Source organism: Oryx dammah, unplaced genomic scaffold (genome assembly GCF_014754425.2).
Source record: "Oryx dammah isolate SB20612 unplaced genomic scaffold, SCBI_Odam_1.1 HiC_scaffold_29, whole genome shotgun sequence".
Classification (NCBI taxonomy): domain Eukaryota; kingdom Metazoa; phylum Chordata; class Mammalia; order Artiodactyla; family Bovidae; genus Oryx; species Oryx dammah.
The window spans coordinates 91,078,837-91,095,599 of NW_024070213.1; the positions used below are offsets into that span (position 1 = coordinate 91,078,837).

General features: G+C 54.4%; 1 protein-coding gene and 1 long non-coding RNA gene across 2 annotated transcripts; one reads left to right on the forward strand and one right to left on the reverse strand.

Annotated features, from left to right (window-relative positions):
• The first annotated feature begins 4,705 nt into the window (after window positions 1–4,705).
• Window positions 4,706–8,138, forward strand: HOXC11 (homeobox C11). The gene is made up of 2 exons (XM_040234349.1): window positions 4,706–5,583; window positions 6,869–8,138. The coding sequence occupies exons 1-2, from the start codon at window positions 4,902–4,904 to the stop codon at window positions 7,099–7,101; spliced, it is 915 nt and encodes a 304-aa protein (XP_040090283.1). The 5' UTR covers window positions 4,706–4,901; the 3' UTR covers window positions 7,102–8,138.
• A 6,776-nt stretch (window positions 8,139–14,914) lies between these two features.
• On the reverse strand, window positions 14,915–16,614 carry LOC120858358. The gene is made up of 2 exons (XR_005719839.1): window positions 16,489–16,614; window positions 14,915–15,605 (listed from the first exon to the last, which is right to left on the reverse strand). It is a non-coding gene; the product is annotated as an uncharacterized LOC120858358 (long non-coding RNA).
• Between the last annotated feature and the right edge of the window lie 149 nt (window positions 16,615–16,763).

Here is a 16,763-nt window from a genome sequence, read left to right on the forward strand (position 1 = left end):
CAGGCACAGGCAGTCCTTCCCTATTTCCAGCTCCCACCCTGGGACACTCAGGTGAACCTGCCCAGCTCCAAAGGCACATGCACATTTGCATCCCCTGCTAAACCTACCCACCAGGAGCCCCTGTTGGGCAGGGGGGCTGCACACACACCCCACATAGTCAGGTCAGAGGCTCCTGAGCCTCAATAATGCATGATCCATACCCGGAGATAAAAGCCTAGACAATAGATGGCTGTTTATGACAACAAGGCTCTCCAAGTTTGGGGCTAGGCGATAAATCTCTGGCGAATCTTCCTGTAACTCAACTTCTGGCTGTAGTGACGGAAGAAACACGGAGACCGCTGAAAGGGGAGCAGCAAAATGGGAGATACTTCGAATCTAGAGCAGAAGGCGACTTCCAAGCTCGGTCAAGGGAATGCAAGCGGCCACACTCGGCCCCCATGGCAGGTCCACAGTGTGGAAGCTTTTGGATCAGGCTTCAGAACACAGGCGAGTCAGGCTTCCTGGCTCCTGAAATCAGGGAGAAATGGTAGGGCCTGGAGGCTGGGACAGACCCTCAAACCATTCTTGCTGCAGGCAAAGGGTCTTTTTTGTGGGTGACCCAAATCGTCTTGCTACGTGTCACCTGAATTTTTTCACCCCACGCCTTCTCTCTCTCCCTTTCCTTTTTGGATTGATGGGCTGTACCCTTTTGCATTTTCTACCCAGGCGTCTGATTACAAGTAAAGAGCCACTGAAGTTGATCTCATAAAAATGCCGCGAGCTCACTTTGATCTGCGCGGACTGGGTCCGAGCCTAAGTAGGCGCTAAAGCCGGGGAATGGCGGCTCCGGCCAACCCGGCCTCCGCTCCGCCGCGAGGTCGGAGATCCCGGTGGCGGGGTGGCCGGGCAGGGCAATCCTGCTCAGAAAAGGCATTTTGTGTGTGTGTGCTGCTGCAGCTGAATTTGGAGACCAAGGTCCAGTGGTTGTGACTCCGTTTCCAGACTGCTTTAAAGACATTTCCTTCATTTTAGAACATTTGGTGAGGGGGCCAGTGAAACTGGCTCGTAAAATGGGACTTTTATGGGGAGAAATGGGGTCGCGTTGCTAGCCTCCCAGGACAATCCCTCCGCGGAGGAAAGAGGGTGGGGCTGCGGGGGCTGAGGGGCTGCCCTTTTCCCTCCCCTCATCCTCTCCCGAGGCCAGAGGAACCTCGGAGCAGCGTGTCCTCTTAGGTGACCTGAGTTAGAACCTTGGGCTTGGGCTGGGAACTGACAGTCCCTTTCCTTTCTAGTTCCCTGGCTGGAGGTGTGAGGTGTCTAGGGGTGCAGGATAAACCGCTGGCCTGAAAATCCCCAAGCACACTAAAAGGATTATTAAAATCAGTGGCATTGCTCTAACAGAGAGAGCGGTGCCCAAAAGGATGCAACCCTTGCCTGCCCGGCAGCCTCAGACCCGCGGAGGGAGTCCATGTGCTGATTGCTTATCTTTTTATTGACTCTACAGAGATCTTACAGGCTTGAGAGCCCTAAGGGGCCCCTTGCTCCAACCTGAGGTTTCCTCCCAGTTCTTGATCTGTTGGAGTGGGCCCCTTTCCCCCACCACAATCCACTCTCTCCTGAGCCTCAGCAGGAGACGGACAAGCTGCAAGGGGGCCCAGTACTGGGGGGGGGGGTCCTGCACTGGGTTCCGAAGATACTGCCCCTTTCTGAAGGCTCTTCCGGTGTCTGCGTGTGGAAGGGAAGGGTGCTAGTATCTGTCGCAGCCCTGGCCAGAGTACCGAGGCAGCTACCCAGACCGCAGCTGCCCGCTAGCCGCCATGCAGGCAGACAGTACTGACTGAGGCCACCCAGAGCCTCAGTGGGGCTGGCAGGATGGCCCCACTGAGGAGGATTTCAGTGAAATCTGGGTCTCCAGTAGGAGAGGCTATAGGCACCCATGAGATGAGGGGAAAGCCAGTCACCTCCACTCTGAGGAGTGAGGCTGCCCAAGGCTCTTGGGAAGTGATCTGAAGTCTCACTTCAGGGAAAGCACTGATGCCCAGGGATGCAGGCCGGGGCAGGTGGCTAACCTATGCTTCAGGGTGGCCTGGACTTAGGACTGGGCACGGAGGCCACTGGCCCATGTCTTGGGCACTTTTGCTCACCAATATCTTCCTGACTTCAGCCACCACGGCCTTCTCTCCTTGATCCCAGTAGCAACCTCCTGTTTTGGGGACTTTTTCTAAGCTGTTAAAAAATTAAAAGTCAGACCAAAACTAGAAAAAACATTTTTTTGAACTTTGTGCCTTACTTTTAGGGAGACAAATATTAATGTTCAGAAGCCTCTGTTGGAAGACCTCACAGTTTCCTGAACATCGACTGCTGTGACATTCTTTCTTGCCTTTCTTTTTGTTTCAAGGAAATCGAGCCGCCAGCAGCTCCTTGCAGCCGCCTGGCTCACTTTTATGGTGGCCCTGGAATAAACTTTGGTGGTCAAATTCAAGTGCTCAGGCCCACAGCTGTCTCCTCACAGGAAGTGCACCCCCTCCCCACTGTCGGCCCTGGCGGTGCCTTGGGGGCTTGGGCCCCACAGCGCCCTGGAGGCCAGGATGGGGGAGGAAGCACAGCCCTGGGGGGAAGTGGGGAAAGCCCGGGCTGAGACTGAGCCGTCATCCACACCTCTGCAAGGGATAGGGGTACCTCTCACCTCCTTCTTGCCAGTTCCTATCACTGTTTGGGGAGCATTTTGCCTCCAATAAATGCGAGTTTAATGAGGAGAGCACGAACCCCATAAAAGCCATAGCCCATAGTTCCCCATCATTATAATTAAAAACGCTGGCCCCAGTTCACCCTATAAAAAGGGGTAGAGGAAAGAGGAAAAGCAACAGATTTTTTTTTCTTGCAGCTTACTCTTTAGCAAAACTCCAGTCTAGCTCCTCTTTGCCCTTAGTTAAGATCCGGCCAGAACTAAAGGAGGGCTTAGGAAGTAGTGCCCAGCCAAGAATGGGTAAAGGGAAGCCAGAGGCCTACCCTTGGGTATGCCAGAGCCACTTCAAGAACACGGGACCCATGGTTAAGGCTGTCCCAACCCAGGTGTTGCACTAAAGTAGTCTTGAGGAGGCAGGAGGGTTGGGAAAGAATGACTTTGCGGGGGGTTGTATTTAGAGTCAAGGTATCTTTTTTTTTTTTTTGTATCTTCCCTGTCTGGTATTGGGGCCTCTGTAACTCATCAAGAAAAATCAAATACAAATAATATTTTTTAAGTGGAAACCAAGTTTAACCATGAGTTACGGGTTAAAAGAGGGTTTGGGCCATTTCTGGCTTTTCCTAAGAGTGCATGGACTAAGTCCGTGGGGGCTTCAGTTCATCCCTCCTCTGACCCTCGGACCCAAACAGAATAGATCATACTCTGCTGGCTCCTCTTTAGATGCACGGTTGGTTTCTGCTTGTGGGCGGTTGCTCTGGTACCCAGTCCAGAACCCATCAATAAACCGATTTTCAACTATCCAGATGTGTCCTGTGGTGCCCAGAGGGAAGGGAGGCAGGCAAGGGAGGGCAGAACCACTGAGCCCACCCCTTGGGTCACAGCCATCTAGGAGGCTGGTAGATGTGGAGGAGGGCAGGGCAGGGCTGAGAAACAGCAAAGAGGCACCCACCGAGGTCTGGCTGCAACCCCTGGGGAGGGGGGAGTGGGGCTGGGGTTTTCCACTAGGGAGTGGCCCCTGGCCCTGCGCAGCCCGCCAGGGTCCTCAGTTCCCTTCTACTGCCTTGTTGGTCTGTCCCAGAGATCTATACTGTCCACCCAAATCATTCAAGAATATCACCCCCAAACCAAGATTCCCCCATCATATCCTACCTAGACCCAACACTGGGCTTCTTTACTGCGCAGAAGCTGACACTGAGCACCCAATCCAAAGGGGCCCCAACAGAGAAGACGCCCAAGACTCTCACTGCAACCTTTTTCTTGGAGGTTGAAATTTTAAAAGCCACTGTGGATGCAGCTTTCTGTGCATTGATTGACAATAAAGGCAGGCATGAAATATTCACCCAGGGCCACTCTCTCATACTAAATATTTAACACAACATTAGAGAAGGTTTTTCCCAGACTTTGCCAGGCACCGGCTGGGCGGCTGGCTCACTGCTTACCACTGTTTATGACTAATCTGAGTCCCTAGCCGGCGGCAGCACAGCAAGCCAGACAAAGTTGGGACACTGGCTGGTTGCTGGGCCGCCTCACCTTTGGGAAACTTCAGATACCCTTCCAGGGGGTCCCTCCAGAGGGGAAAGCGAGTCTGGATAACCAGCCCTGGCTAGGAAAAGAATCGACTTCTTCAAACTTGTAAACAGGCACTGACTCTCTTCGGGTTGGTGGGGTAAGAGTCCCTGAGAGTTGGGGGGAACGATTCTCGTCTCTGGAAGAATCAGGCAGCGGAGAAAGAGGTCCTCATCCCCACCTCTGTCTTGGGCTGATCACAGGGAGAAGGCAAGACCCCCCCATACGTGAGAACCCTCCTCCTTCTCCCAATCCTGGGGAAAAAAAAGAGCAGCAGCTAGAAAAAAATACAATTACCCCCTCCTAGCCACCGCCCCCGCCCATCCCACCGCCCACCCCACCCCAACCCTCTCTCTCTCCTCCTTTGCTCGCTCTGTGGAATGGAGAGGAGGGGAGTGTCAAGAGCAAAACGAATACAAATCTGCAATTGATTTTCATAATGTTTCTGCGGTGTTTGCAAACCAATCGCCTGAACGTCCCCATCTTACCTAAGAGAGAACCCCTCCTACGACTGCGAAGTGCTCCGAACTGATATATGACAATATCTACTTTGGATCACGTGCTCGGGGAGAGAGACTAAGACGGATAACGCGTCATCTCGCCTTCCCAAATTTTCCCCCCTCGCTAGACCTGGTCCAAAACCTCCATCTGGAGCCGGCAGAAGAGAACGATGTTTAACTCGGTCAACCTGGGCAACTTCTGCTCGCCGTCGCGCAAGGAGAGGGGCGCCGATTTCGGCGAGCGAGGGAGCTGCGCCTCCAACCTCTATCTGCCCAGTTGCACTTACTACGTGCCCGAGTTCTCCACGGTCTCCTCCTTCCTGCCCCAGGCCCCCTCTCGTCAGATCTCCTATCCCTACCCGGCCCAAGTGCCCCCGGTCCGAGAGGTCTCCTACGGCCTGGAGCCCTCCGGCAAGTGGCACCCCCGGAACAGCTACTCCTCCTGCTATGCGGCGGCCGACGAGCTCATGCACCGGGAGTGCCTGCCTCCTTCCACCGTCACCGAGATCCTCATGAAAAACGAAGGCTCCTACGGCGGTCACCACCACCCCAGCGCCCCGCACGCCGCCCCCGCCGGCTTCTACTCCTCAGTCAACAAGAACAGCGTCCTGCCCCAAGCCTTTGACCGCTTCTTCGACAACGCCTACTGCGGCGGCGGCGACCCGCCCGCCGAGCCCTCCTGCCCGGGCAAGGGTGAGGCCAAAGGGGAGCCTGAGGCGCCCCCGGCCTCGGGACTGGCGTCCCGGGCTGAGGCGGGGGCCGAGGCCGAGGCCGAGGAGGAGAACACGAATCCCAGCTCGTCCGGTTCAGCCCACTCGGCGGCCAAGGAGCCGGCCAAGGGAGCCGCCCCCAGTAGGTAGCAGCGGCCGGGAAACAGGCGGGCAGGAGGGAGGGAGCTAGGGAGGGAGGGCGAGCGAGGGTAGGGGGGAGGCGAGGGGAGCGGGGACGGCCTCGTGTTTTGGGTCAGTCCAATTTTATGTGGAGTTTTATAAGCATTCAAAGGATTTTATTATAACCTACAAAGCCCTCTCTCCCAACGACTCGACTTTTTACGATGGAGAAGGGGTGGGGAGGGAGGGAAAAGGGCTCTTTGGAAAAACCGGGTGAACCCCCCTCTCCGTTATCTCCTCCGGTCTGTGAAATTTTTTAAAGCGCCACCATCGCGGGCAATATTAACTTTGATCGTGAACTTAGAGGAGCATTTAAGGAAGGATGGGGAGCCCGGCGGCCGGGGTTGGGGGTGGGAGGGAGGGGAGGGGTGGAGGGGGAGAAAGGGGAGGGCAAGGGAAAGACAGTGAGAAACTCCGAGAGGGGGAGTGGTGGAGGAGAGAGGCAATGGAGCAGAGCCGGAGCCGGGGAGTCCAGCCAGGGCCGCTCTGCTTCTTTAAAAAGAAAACAAAACAAAACTATTTTTTGAAATGTTCAAACTCTGTGTTGGCGGGTCCCTGAGCAGGGCCCGGAGCGACCCGAGGGTCAGCGGCGACAGGGGGTGGGGGCGAGGCGGGCTCAGGGCTCCCCTCTGCTCCAGGCCTGGGGCTTGGCGTCTCCCTGCGGCCCGCGGCCTCTGCGCCGGCCTGGCCCGGCCGCGGGGAAGGAGCGGCCCGCCGGGCGTCCCGGGGCGCCAGGGCCCCCGGAAGCGGCTCTCGGGTGTCTCTGCTGCCTGCTCTCTTGCTTCCTCCCCGCCTCCCAGTGACTCTCGCCGGACTGCACTTCTTTGCGCCTGTTCTCCGCGGTCCCCCCACATTTCTGGGGGTGGGGAGTGGGGGTGGGTTTTCAGAGCCACGCGGAGGGCAGAGGAGCGCGGCCGAGCGGGCGGGGGGCCTTGGGGACGCACTTGGCCGCGGCTGGCGCGCATCTCCCGCAGACCCCGCCACAGCCACGGCCCTCGCCGGAGGGGAGGGGGCACGGGACCCCGCGGTGGCCCGGGACGGGGGACGCGCTTGCCGCCCAGGCAGGGGGTCGCGGCTCGGCCCAGCGCCGCGCCCGCGGGAGGAGAGCCGGCCGGCCTGGTGGGAGGGCTGCCCGGCGGTGGGGCCGGCAGAGGGGCCCGCCGGCCGCTCCGGGGGGCTGGGGTCGCCCGGGTCTCACGTGTCTCTCTCCCCCTCTCCTCGCACTTGCCCCCTCCCCTCCCCTCCAGACGCCCCCCGCACCCGCAAGAAGCGCTGCCCTTATTCGAAATTCCAGATCCGGGAACTGGAGCGAGAGTTTTTCTTCAACGTGTATATCAACAAAGAGAAGCGGCTGCAGCTGTCTCGGATGCTGAACCTGACGGACCGACAAGTGAAAATTTGGTTTCAGAACAGAAGGATGAAAGAAAAAAAACTAAGCAGAGACCGGCTGCAGTATTTCTCGGGAAACCCTCTGCTGTAACCGCAGACTGGGCCCTTTTGAGGGAGGGGGGAAAGGGGGAAATTATTTTATTTTATTTTTATTTTTTATTTTCTAACTCGCCTATTTTCCGCGGGTGGAAAACTGGACTGTGGCCAGGGCTGGCCCCCACTGCCGTTTCCCGCACGTCTTTCTGGACAACCTCCTTCACCTTGGTCTGACTCCATGTGGGACAGGGACAGGGCCTGGAATGGGGGTGAAGGAAAGTGTCTGACTCACGGCGAGAGGACACCGTTGGCGCCGAGGCCAAGACTCTTTATTTAAAAGAAAACACACCTCGCGACCATGTCTTGCTGCTCGGATTGGGTGGGGGAGGGGCGAGAGTCGTGGGCGCCTGAACTGAACAATCCTTGAACTAAAAGCCTTCCCTTGCCCAAGTGACAAGATCTGCTAGGACACCGGGTCTGCGAGGGGAGACTTCCCCGGCTTCCCATCCCTACTCCACCTGGCTCCATTGGTGGGGGGCAGCTAAATGTGACCCCGCTTTGCTGTGAAATTTCTGTTCCTTTGACCTGGTGTTAGGTGTGCAAACTCGTGTCCTACCTCCGTCTACGCCCAGGCCCCGCCCGAGCCTAGCTGTTCTCCCCTTGAAGGTGTAGAACCCTCTTTCGAAATTTCTTAATTGGTGCATTGAGGTTTCCTAATCTTTTTCCTGGCCGCGCCCCACTCCATGAATTTATAGCTATAGTCTATGCATTTGTTACCTCCTTTTTTTGTTGATGTTAAGGAAAAAATTAAAAAGATTAGGGTGGAAGAGGCAATAGGGAGATGGGATTGGGCGCCTCCCCTATGCTGGGGCCTGAATTTTTTGTAAATAAATTTCACAAGCATTTCTTTCTACCCTGAGGGGTTGTGGGGAGGACTGGCCTGGAATGAGATTGGAATCACCCATCTCCATGTGCGTGAGTGTGTGTACGTGTGCAATCCCCATCCAGCTCGCTCCCTGTCCCAGAGGGATTGCTGTGACTTTTTTTTTTTTTTTGGTGGCAAATAAAGATATTTCATTCTGTTCGATATTATGATTTTATTTGATCCTTTTATTAGTCCCTCTCCTCTTAAAACCCTCAGTGCTCTCCAGGCGGAGGAGGAGGCAGGCGGGCAGAGCATGTGAAGGTGAAGTAGGCCAGAGCCAGCGGGCCTGCTCCTTCCTTTCCACGGGCAGGGGCAGAGTGTGGTGGTAGCTTCCTCCAGCTCTTAGGCTGAGGACTTTCCACAGTGAGTCTCAAAGCTGTCCTTTCTCACGTGCTGCTCATACCTCGTCCAAATGCCCAGAAACGCTTTCCGTTTAAGCACACGTTTGTTGTGGAGTTAATTGTAACCATCATCGAATTTAAATTTATAGGAATTTTCTTGGCTCCACCGCCCTCCTGCCAGATGTCTCCGTCTGTCTGTCGCAGTTAAATGTGTAGGGTCGAGGGTAGGGTTTTTGGTTTTCCTTTTTTTCTCCCCCACCCCCCCACCATGAGAAGACTGTATTGGAATTTTTATTATACAGTTTTGAAGGAGGGAGAGGAGGGGGGGAAAAGCCAGCCCCCCCTCTTTCCTCCCTGCGCTGGTCCCTGAGGGTGGGAAGGTGGGGCTGGGCCCCTTCCCCTCAAGCACAAATGGCCAGTTCCTCCAGACACAACAAGACCCTAGGCTGGGGCTGGCCACCCTGATGTTTATGCGTTGGTTTTCCAGAGTAGAAAGCCCCAGAGATTCGTTTTGTAAGGGGTTGGCTTGGGGTGGGGCTCTGGGGAAGGAGGTAACCTGTGAGACCGTCGCCACACCCATCTACATTTGCTGCATGTTTCTTCTGTATAAAAATAACCATAGTCCTTTCATCGTGTTCAGTGAGGGCACTCTGGTGGTCTCTGTTCCAAATTCGTTCTTTGGTGGCTGAGATTCGGAAGCAATTCTCTCATCCTTCCCTTTTCTTTGGAACTGTTCTGTAATTCAAAGAAAATGTTTTTTTGTGTCAATAACAATTCTGTTGAATGAGAGAAAAAGCACCACGACTATGGACTGACTATGGCATCTAGGTTCTGTCATTTTTGATGACAGAGGTATCTGAATCTCTAATTTGTAAATGTAGGTCTTGAGATGAAATTGGCAAACTGGGGTTTATACACAGCCCCACAATCCTTTCATGTGCTTGCACACAAATATTTAAGTTGGGATGCCTATGGGTGCACATGAAAAGGAATGTTATGTGTATGTTTTTGCCTGTAGTATGGAGTAAAATTGACCACATGCACATCTAGAGCTTGTATCCTCCAAGGTGTGTAACCACTCTCGGTGTTTAGTGAATGTCAGCAGCAGTGCAGCTGAGGAGCCTGTGTGTGTGTGTGTGCTTGCACGTGTTCATGCGTATGCACGGAAATACGAGAGATTTCTCTAGGTATGGTGTTTGCCCACCAGTAATAACAAGGGATATTGACCTGCCGGCTGTGTTTCCAATAAAATAGGAAGGAGATAAAACGATAACGCTATAGAAGGAACCTGTTTATAAAGCAAAATACTAATCTCCAAATGGCTCCTGATTTTGGAGGAAAATATTAAAAATCCAAAGCTACCACTTTCCCTGTATTGTGAAGCTCAGAAAAGGTCCTCGGCTCTAGAAGAATTTCTGAAGGAAGGCGCAGAGTGACAGTGAAAGAAAAACAAAAGCTTATAGGATTCAAGCCCAGGAACCTGCCAGTCCTTGGTGACCCTCTAAAACTTAGGGGAAAAAAGAGGTCTCTGTCCCCCAAACAAACCCACCTCCGGGCCCCTGGGATGTCCAGCCCCCCCTTGCCGGTCAGGGGCACTCTGGGCTCAACCTCTTCGGGTAATCCCCTCCAGCCGCGGCGCTGCCTGGGAACAAAAGAGCCTCGTCTAGACGCCGCCATAAAGCGCTCCCCCCACCCGCGCCTCTAAACCCAGTTTCATTTCGCCCTTAACGACCCAGTCTGGCCTGTGTTAGAAAACGCTTCCGCCCTAAATAGTAAACAAACCCGCCGTGGATAGTTTCGGCTCCCCCAACACACCCCAGACTCCCATTCCATTACCCCTTGCCTGCATTCCCCCCTCTTCTCCTCCTGCTTTTCTCAGCTCCCAGCACCCCCAATCCCCTCCCCCCACCCCAGTAAATAAACCCGAGGCCGAGTTCAAAGTTTCCTGGAGCTAAGGAGGAATGTTGGTTGTAAAAATCCAAGTTTATAGCGCACGTGGGAGTTTACAAGGGTATTAAGTGGTGTGGGCTGAGAGAGCACTCTGGGCCCCTCCCCCTCCCACTATGGGCTTTGGGGGTGCAGGGGGAACCTGGGGGACTTGAAAAGAAAAGCGGGTTGGGGCCAGTCTTGGATTTGGGTTTCTTTGTCGCTCAGACCTGGGGTTGCTGGGGGATGGTGATGCAAGGGAGCCTTGAAAGAAGGTTCACAAAGCCCCATCAAGCACCTTTGAGAGAAAACCCACAGGTTCTAGGTGTCCTAGATGGGTCGGGTGGGGAGCTCTGCTTTGGACAAGCAAGAAGGTTACAGACCAGGTATCTGAAAGGTGGATGGAGTTGGGGACACCCGGAACCCTTCCTCAACCAGAGAAGGAGAAACTACCTGAGGCTGATTTCTCGAGTGGGTTGAAGGCAGAGGGGTTTTTTCCTCACCAGAGCAGAAAAGAACTTTGAACTTCAAGGGAGTCAAGGGCAACACCCCTTCCCTCTCCCCGCCCCTCTCCGGAATCTACAGGGCAATTCCTTTCTGAGCAAATATTCCCTCAAGGGGGCAGCCCCTGGGGTTTCCTGGTGCCCCAGGGCTGGATAATGCTGTTTGCAAGGCTCCCAGCTCAGAGCCCGCCAGAACTCTGTGCACGCGACTGCACTCTTTATTATTCATATAAACCTTTGGAAAAGGCAACGCCCGGGAAGTTTTTATAACTTTGTTTGGCATAAAAGTTTTACAAGATTCCTCCTCCCTTTTTTTTAAAAAAAATTAAAGTTTTGGTCTTGCCATGGAATGAATTCTCAGGATCTCTGGGAGGGTGGGGAGAGAGAGGTTCTGGGGTCCAGGGTGTGTGTGTGTGGGGGGGAATGTCTGGAGCTGCATCTCTAAGGCAAAACAAGGCTTAAAGGTAGGGATTACTCATTCCTGAGGCCCACCTTAGACCCAGCTTTAGGGGCTGCTGGGAAAGTCTCAGCCACTCTGCTGTTGAGACACACACTAACAGACGCCCAAAGTTTGGACGATGTCAACTGGACCAGATCTTTTCCATCACATTCTCTTGTTCTCCTGTAGGCATCTCTCTCTCTTTCTCTCTCTCTCTCTCTCACTCACACACACACACACACACACACACATACACACAAACCCTGCGCACCCTCAACCCACTGCACAAAGTGGAGACCCATAACCTTGACTCAGACCTCCAAGTTGGCAGTCTCTGCACACACACACCCGCATCCCTGCCCCCTGCAAAGTCCACAAAGGGTTTGATGAAAGACAGAATTCAAAACGACAAGAACTGCCTGCCCAGAGATTGCAGCGATTGTAGGACCGAGAGAAGAGGAAAGCCAGTGGGCTGCAGTCCAGGAGTGTGCAGAACAAAGGTGCCTGTGTAGAGACGTGGCCTTGGGCTGCTAAGCCTGCTCGTGATTCCTTGGATCTGCCCCCGACGTGGGACTGATGGAACCCCACTCCTTCATTTCCCCTAATTCCAGCCTCGGGACATCAAGGTGACTGAAACAAGGGCTATTTTAATGTTCAGCTCTGGAAGTCACTACAAAGACGGAACAACTTTTCCAAAGACAGGCCTGGCGGATGAGGTTCCTTTGGGGTGATGGACTTGAGGGTACCTAAGCCCTGGAGCTGGGCACTTCAGGGAGCCATCGGAGTCGGTTAGGACGTGCCCCAGACTCTGCTTTTCCTTCTCTCTAATGGCGACTGCTGAGGCCTGGCTGCCAGCCGCTGACAGCCCTACACTTCGCCTTGTGAGGAGCCAGTTAAGGCTGGAGGCGGGGGAAGGTCAACTCCAAGCTTGAGCAGCGGGGCTGGGGAGGGATGCTACGGAGCCTGGTGCTCTCCCCTTCTCGGGGCGCCGGGTGCAACAGAGAAAAGTAAGAAGAGCTGGTGGAGAAAGTCAAAGGAAAAGAAAGCATTGAGGAGGAAAGAAGAGTAAAGAATAAATTGTATAATAAAGAAGGAAGAGAGAAATAAGGACAATTAAGAGAAAGAATCTGAAAAAGAGAAGGAAACAAATGGATTCCAGAGAAAAAGAGAAAGAAGCGAATATAACGAGAAAGGAAGAAGATGGGGAAAGAAAAAAGGGATGGGGAGGAAGATGGAAAGCAAAGATCTTCAAAAAGGAATTTAGCCGGTAAGGGAGGAGTGAGATACTCTCTGGAGTAAGCCGAGCTGACCGCAGACCTGACTCGGGCTGGAAACCCGACCTACTGGGTAACTTGGGAGCACACCATGAAGTGGGGAGCAAGTCTTCCCCCTCCCCAGACATCCTCCCATCTGTCCTCCTCCTAAAGCTTCTCTTGGATGTGTTTGCTGTCTGGTTTCAATTCAGGAGGCAAAGTTAAATAACTAGCTGGCTTCAGCGGGGCAAGAAAGCAGTTGTGCTGGTTATCAGACTTCGGGATACGGGAATCGCAGGGAGTACATTTTTGGGTAAAAGTGACTATGTGTGGCCCTGTACATACAATTAAGCGCCTAGTCAGACACGTGTCTAGGCGGTAACCTCCATAGCATCTGGGTGCAAACGTGTACAATGTCCAGATGTGAGAGCAACTCTGATGGTTGGGCTGCCGGTGTGGCGAGGAGATAGGGGTGGATCAGAGGCCCCTCCATGCATCCTCGGCCTCCCACTTGCCTCTTGTACCTGTTTGAAAATCCGTTTGCGAGTTGGGGGTTGGTGCTGGGGAGCTTCTAAACACTCTGTCTTTTGCCTGAGATTTCTCTGCTCCCAGTTCAGCCCGGGCAGAGCCCGGTCGGTGTTAAGGAAGAAAGGAAATCTTTCCTTCAAGTTTTGAGAAGAGATTGATTTATTTGGGCCTCCAAAACAAGAGGGGAAAAAACTCTGCAGTTTTCACCACTGGTGTGATTTTGTTTTCCATTTCGCTTGAAGAGATTTCAACACACACACACTATATAATTATTTTATTATTTGATCCTAAATGGAGAGACATTTTATTTTTGTTTCACTTCACCTTTGGAATTTCCTAGAAGACTTCCTTAACCTGGTGAGGAGACTCCGCTAATTTTCCCTGGAGGAATCAGGGTGCCTCTGGGGCGTTCTGAAGGCTAGAGCGGGCAAAGCAGCCGAGGTTCCTTTCTTTCTGTTCGTTGAGCACTACCTTTTCCTGCTTCTGTTTCCACGTGGGGACCCCTAGCGCCCCAGGCCTCAGCCTGTCCTCTGGAACCCGCCGACCACCCTGGAATCTGTGAGGAGCACCCTCCACCTCTCCCTTGGTCACAGTCCCACTGGTGGCAGGAGGCCCAGCTCCCATCCCTGGTGCCCTTTCCAGGGTCCGGGTACTGGGAAAAAGGGTGCAAAGGGCCAGGGCACTGGGGTGAGGGTGGGGGGGTTGTCAAAACATAGGTGCAGCCTGAGCCCCCTCACTGTGGCCTGAAGCCCCTGAATTTTCGCATCCCTAAGCTGAGGCAAGAAGAGGGCAATCCGGAGTCAGGCATAGACGCGGCACTTTCCCAGAAAGTTGGGTAAATGGCTTAACAGTGATTTTAGCAACACAGACTTCTCCTGGACCCCAATCCAGTTCCCTGGGGGTGCAGGCCTGAGGCTCCAGGCCCCGTGGGGCTGGGCTGATGGGCGCCTGGCAGCGGTGGCAGGCGGGGTGGCTGTGGCAGCCTGAGTGCCTTTGAACGCCAGGCCCGGACTATAAGACTGAAATGGCCTCTGCTCGACAGAGCCCAAGGGGGCAGGGCTAGGACCCACACCCAGACCCACACAATCGCCCCCTCTCCCCGTTCTCACCCGTGCATCTTCCTTCTTTTCGCCTCCATTGGGGGCAGAAACCCAAGTCTGCAATAACCCAACAAGTTATTCAAGTCTGTGGCTTCGGTCCTTGTTTAACAGCTCTGGGTTTGCGTTTATCCTGCGTAATTAAAGGCAAACATTTGTCCCACCGGGGGTCCCACTTAGGCTGATGAATTTGATTTCTTTTTTCATTAATGGGCCATGTTTATCATACTTCTAATTATTTCAACTTTAAACACTATTCGTTCTTGTGAGGAGGTGGGAGTGGAGGCGGGAAGTTCCTTCTCCCCCGGGGGGATTATTTCCATGAATAATACCGAGGATTCTGAAAGCAACTCTGTCCCCACCCGGGGTTGAGGTAAGGAGTGGGTTTGGGACCGGGGTCAGGTTGGTCTGGGAGACAGGTCCCGAGGCCCAGTGAGTCTGCTTCCCTCCAGCTGGTTCCCCAGGTTAAGCCGTGGGGCTGGATGTTTTTGAGAGGTTATCTGGAGTTTCTCCCCCTCACTCTGCCACCTCCCTTGCCCCCTCTCGGGCTAGGCTCACACCCTTCCCCTTCAAGGCTCTTGGAAACCTTCCACAACCCCAGCAGATACCAGCCCGGCCTGGGCAGAGAGGCTCAGGGAATGATGTCCCGATGTCCTGGCTCCCAGCTTCCAACAGAGAGAAAGACCAGGAAAAGCCTGAGGTGGTCAAGCGGCCCCTGGGTGTGGGGGACAGGGCCCAGCAGACCCCAAAATGGGGAGCAAGGGCAAGGGACCGGACGTCAAACTCCAGGGACAGGCCCACCAGGCAGGAAAATAAAGGAGACGTGGAAGAGGGGGAGGGAACCCCCAAAGCCATATAATTCTCAATTGCTTTGGTCTTTAATTTCATCGCCCCATAAATGAGGAAATATCAGTTCCCATACTAAATTTTTATCCTCGGCTGATAAATATGACGGGGAATTTTCGTTGGGTCCTCGTAAAAGCGAACAGTTTCGATCAAACTGGTGGGGAAAGACTTATGCAGATAATACAAACAGAGTGGCTATAAAGTCTCCGCATTTCCCGCGGGGTGGGTGGTGGGACAAATGGCTCCCTGGATTGACTGCCGCCCCGGCCGGCCAAGTCTCATCTGGGGCCTAAACAGGCTAACCTTGCCCGGGCCAACCCCCTGTGCCGAGCCCACTGCGACCCCTGCAAATGAAAACACGAAAGCATTTCAAATCTCCCTTGGCTGGCCGGGCCAGCAAGTCACACATTACAAACATTTCCTTCCAGTTTTTCCTGGGGTTCAGGAACCCCTGAGCCTTCTCTCTCGCCCTCTGGATGCAAGAAATCGCGGATTTCTTTCCGAAGTCGTCTTCTAGCAGCCGCCGCCGGCTTGGGCCTCCCTAGAAGCGATCCAGTCTCCTCACTCCACGCCAGGGCGCCCGGGGCTCAGGTCCCTTTCCCGGCCCGGCTCCAGTCCTTTGGAAAATCGAAACCCGAGGCTCGGCACCGGGGGAAATGTGAGGCCACCGGAAAGACAAAATATTCTCCAGATTCCGTTTCCTGAGGAAAGGGGTAGAGAGTTTAGTTCGCTTTGGGAGAAAGGCGATGAAGAAACGGAAAGAACTATTTGAAACATACCTTGTCTCTTATTTCTCGCTTCCCCTTATTACAAAAAATAAAAATAAAAAAATAAAATAACAATTACAAAAATAGTCTCGTTCTGCTCCATTCAAAAATGCCCCCAGCTCCTTGGCTCCGTAAAAGATACTTCTCTAGGTCGGGTTTTGTCGCCTCTGTTTTCCCGTTTCCCGGTTGATACGTGACTCCCCCCCAAGCCGCTCGAGGCGGCCCCGAGGGTTCCCTCTTTATCTCTGGGAATATTCCCTGTTTTCATGGGGGGCAAGGTCAACTGGAAAGCGAGGGCCGGTAGGGCTCGGAGCAAAACAGCCGAACCAGCTCCAAGGCCAAAGCCTTGCAGCCCCTGAGTTGATAACCCCGGAGCCGCCCACCCAGCCAGGCCCAGGCCGCACTCTCCGGTTGGGGTGCCGGCGCTTTGCGTTGCCGGCTTCTTCCTCCCCGCGACCCCTAAACCCCTTCGGAACCTCCCTCGCCCACGCAGCCCTAAAGCCGTCTTGACCCCTCCCTGGCCTGGCCCGGACACTGGGGACTCCCCGTCAATCCCCGCAGGGAACTGGCGACTCAACCAACTTCCACGACAGGCGGTCCCGAGCTGAACTCCTAAGCCCCAAGGAAGGAGCTCGACGAAGGAGGACGCAGGAGAGGAGAAACTTTAGTTCTGTTCGGGAGTCCTTAACTTTTTCTCTCCCTTTTTCTGCCCACAGGAGCCCTCCCCCAAACCTCACCCCACTCCCATCCCAAGGGAAGAAGTGGGGGCGGGGGCCAAGGAGAGGAAAAGAGGAGGTGAGGAGAGGGGAAGAAGTACCTGAATCGTGTCTTGACCTTTTAATTTGAATTTGACTGTTTTGAGCCCTGAGTTGCCTCGCTCTCTCACTCTCTCCCGCATTTCCCCCCACCTTCTCCCGCCCCCCTCTCCCCAGGAGTTACAGGCTGGTTCCCGGGTAAGCAAACCCCCTTCTCCCTAGAACCCCCGCACCCCCCTCTACCTCCCTCCTGCCCCCGTCGCCCCGGGGGCCCTTCCTTTGTTCGCGGGGAAGGGCTCCGGCGCCCCTACCCCGAGGCGGCTGCTAGGTGGCGCTG

Coding starts and splice junctions, on each gene's coding strand:
- HOXC11 (XM_040234349.1), top strand. CDS start 4,902: ATGTTTAACTCGGTCAACCTGGGCAACTTCTGCTCGCCGTCGCGCAAG. Junction 5,584..6,868: donor GGCCAAGGGAGCCGCCCCCA/GTAGGTAGCAGC, acceptor CCTCCCCTCCAG/ACGCCCCCCGCACCCGCAAG.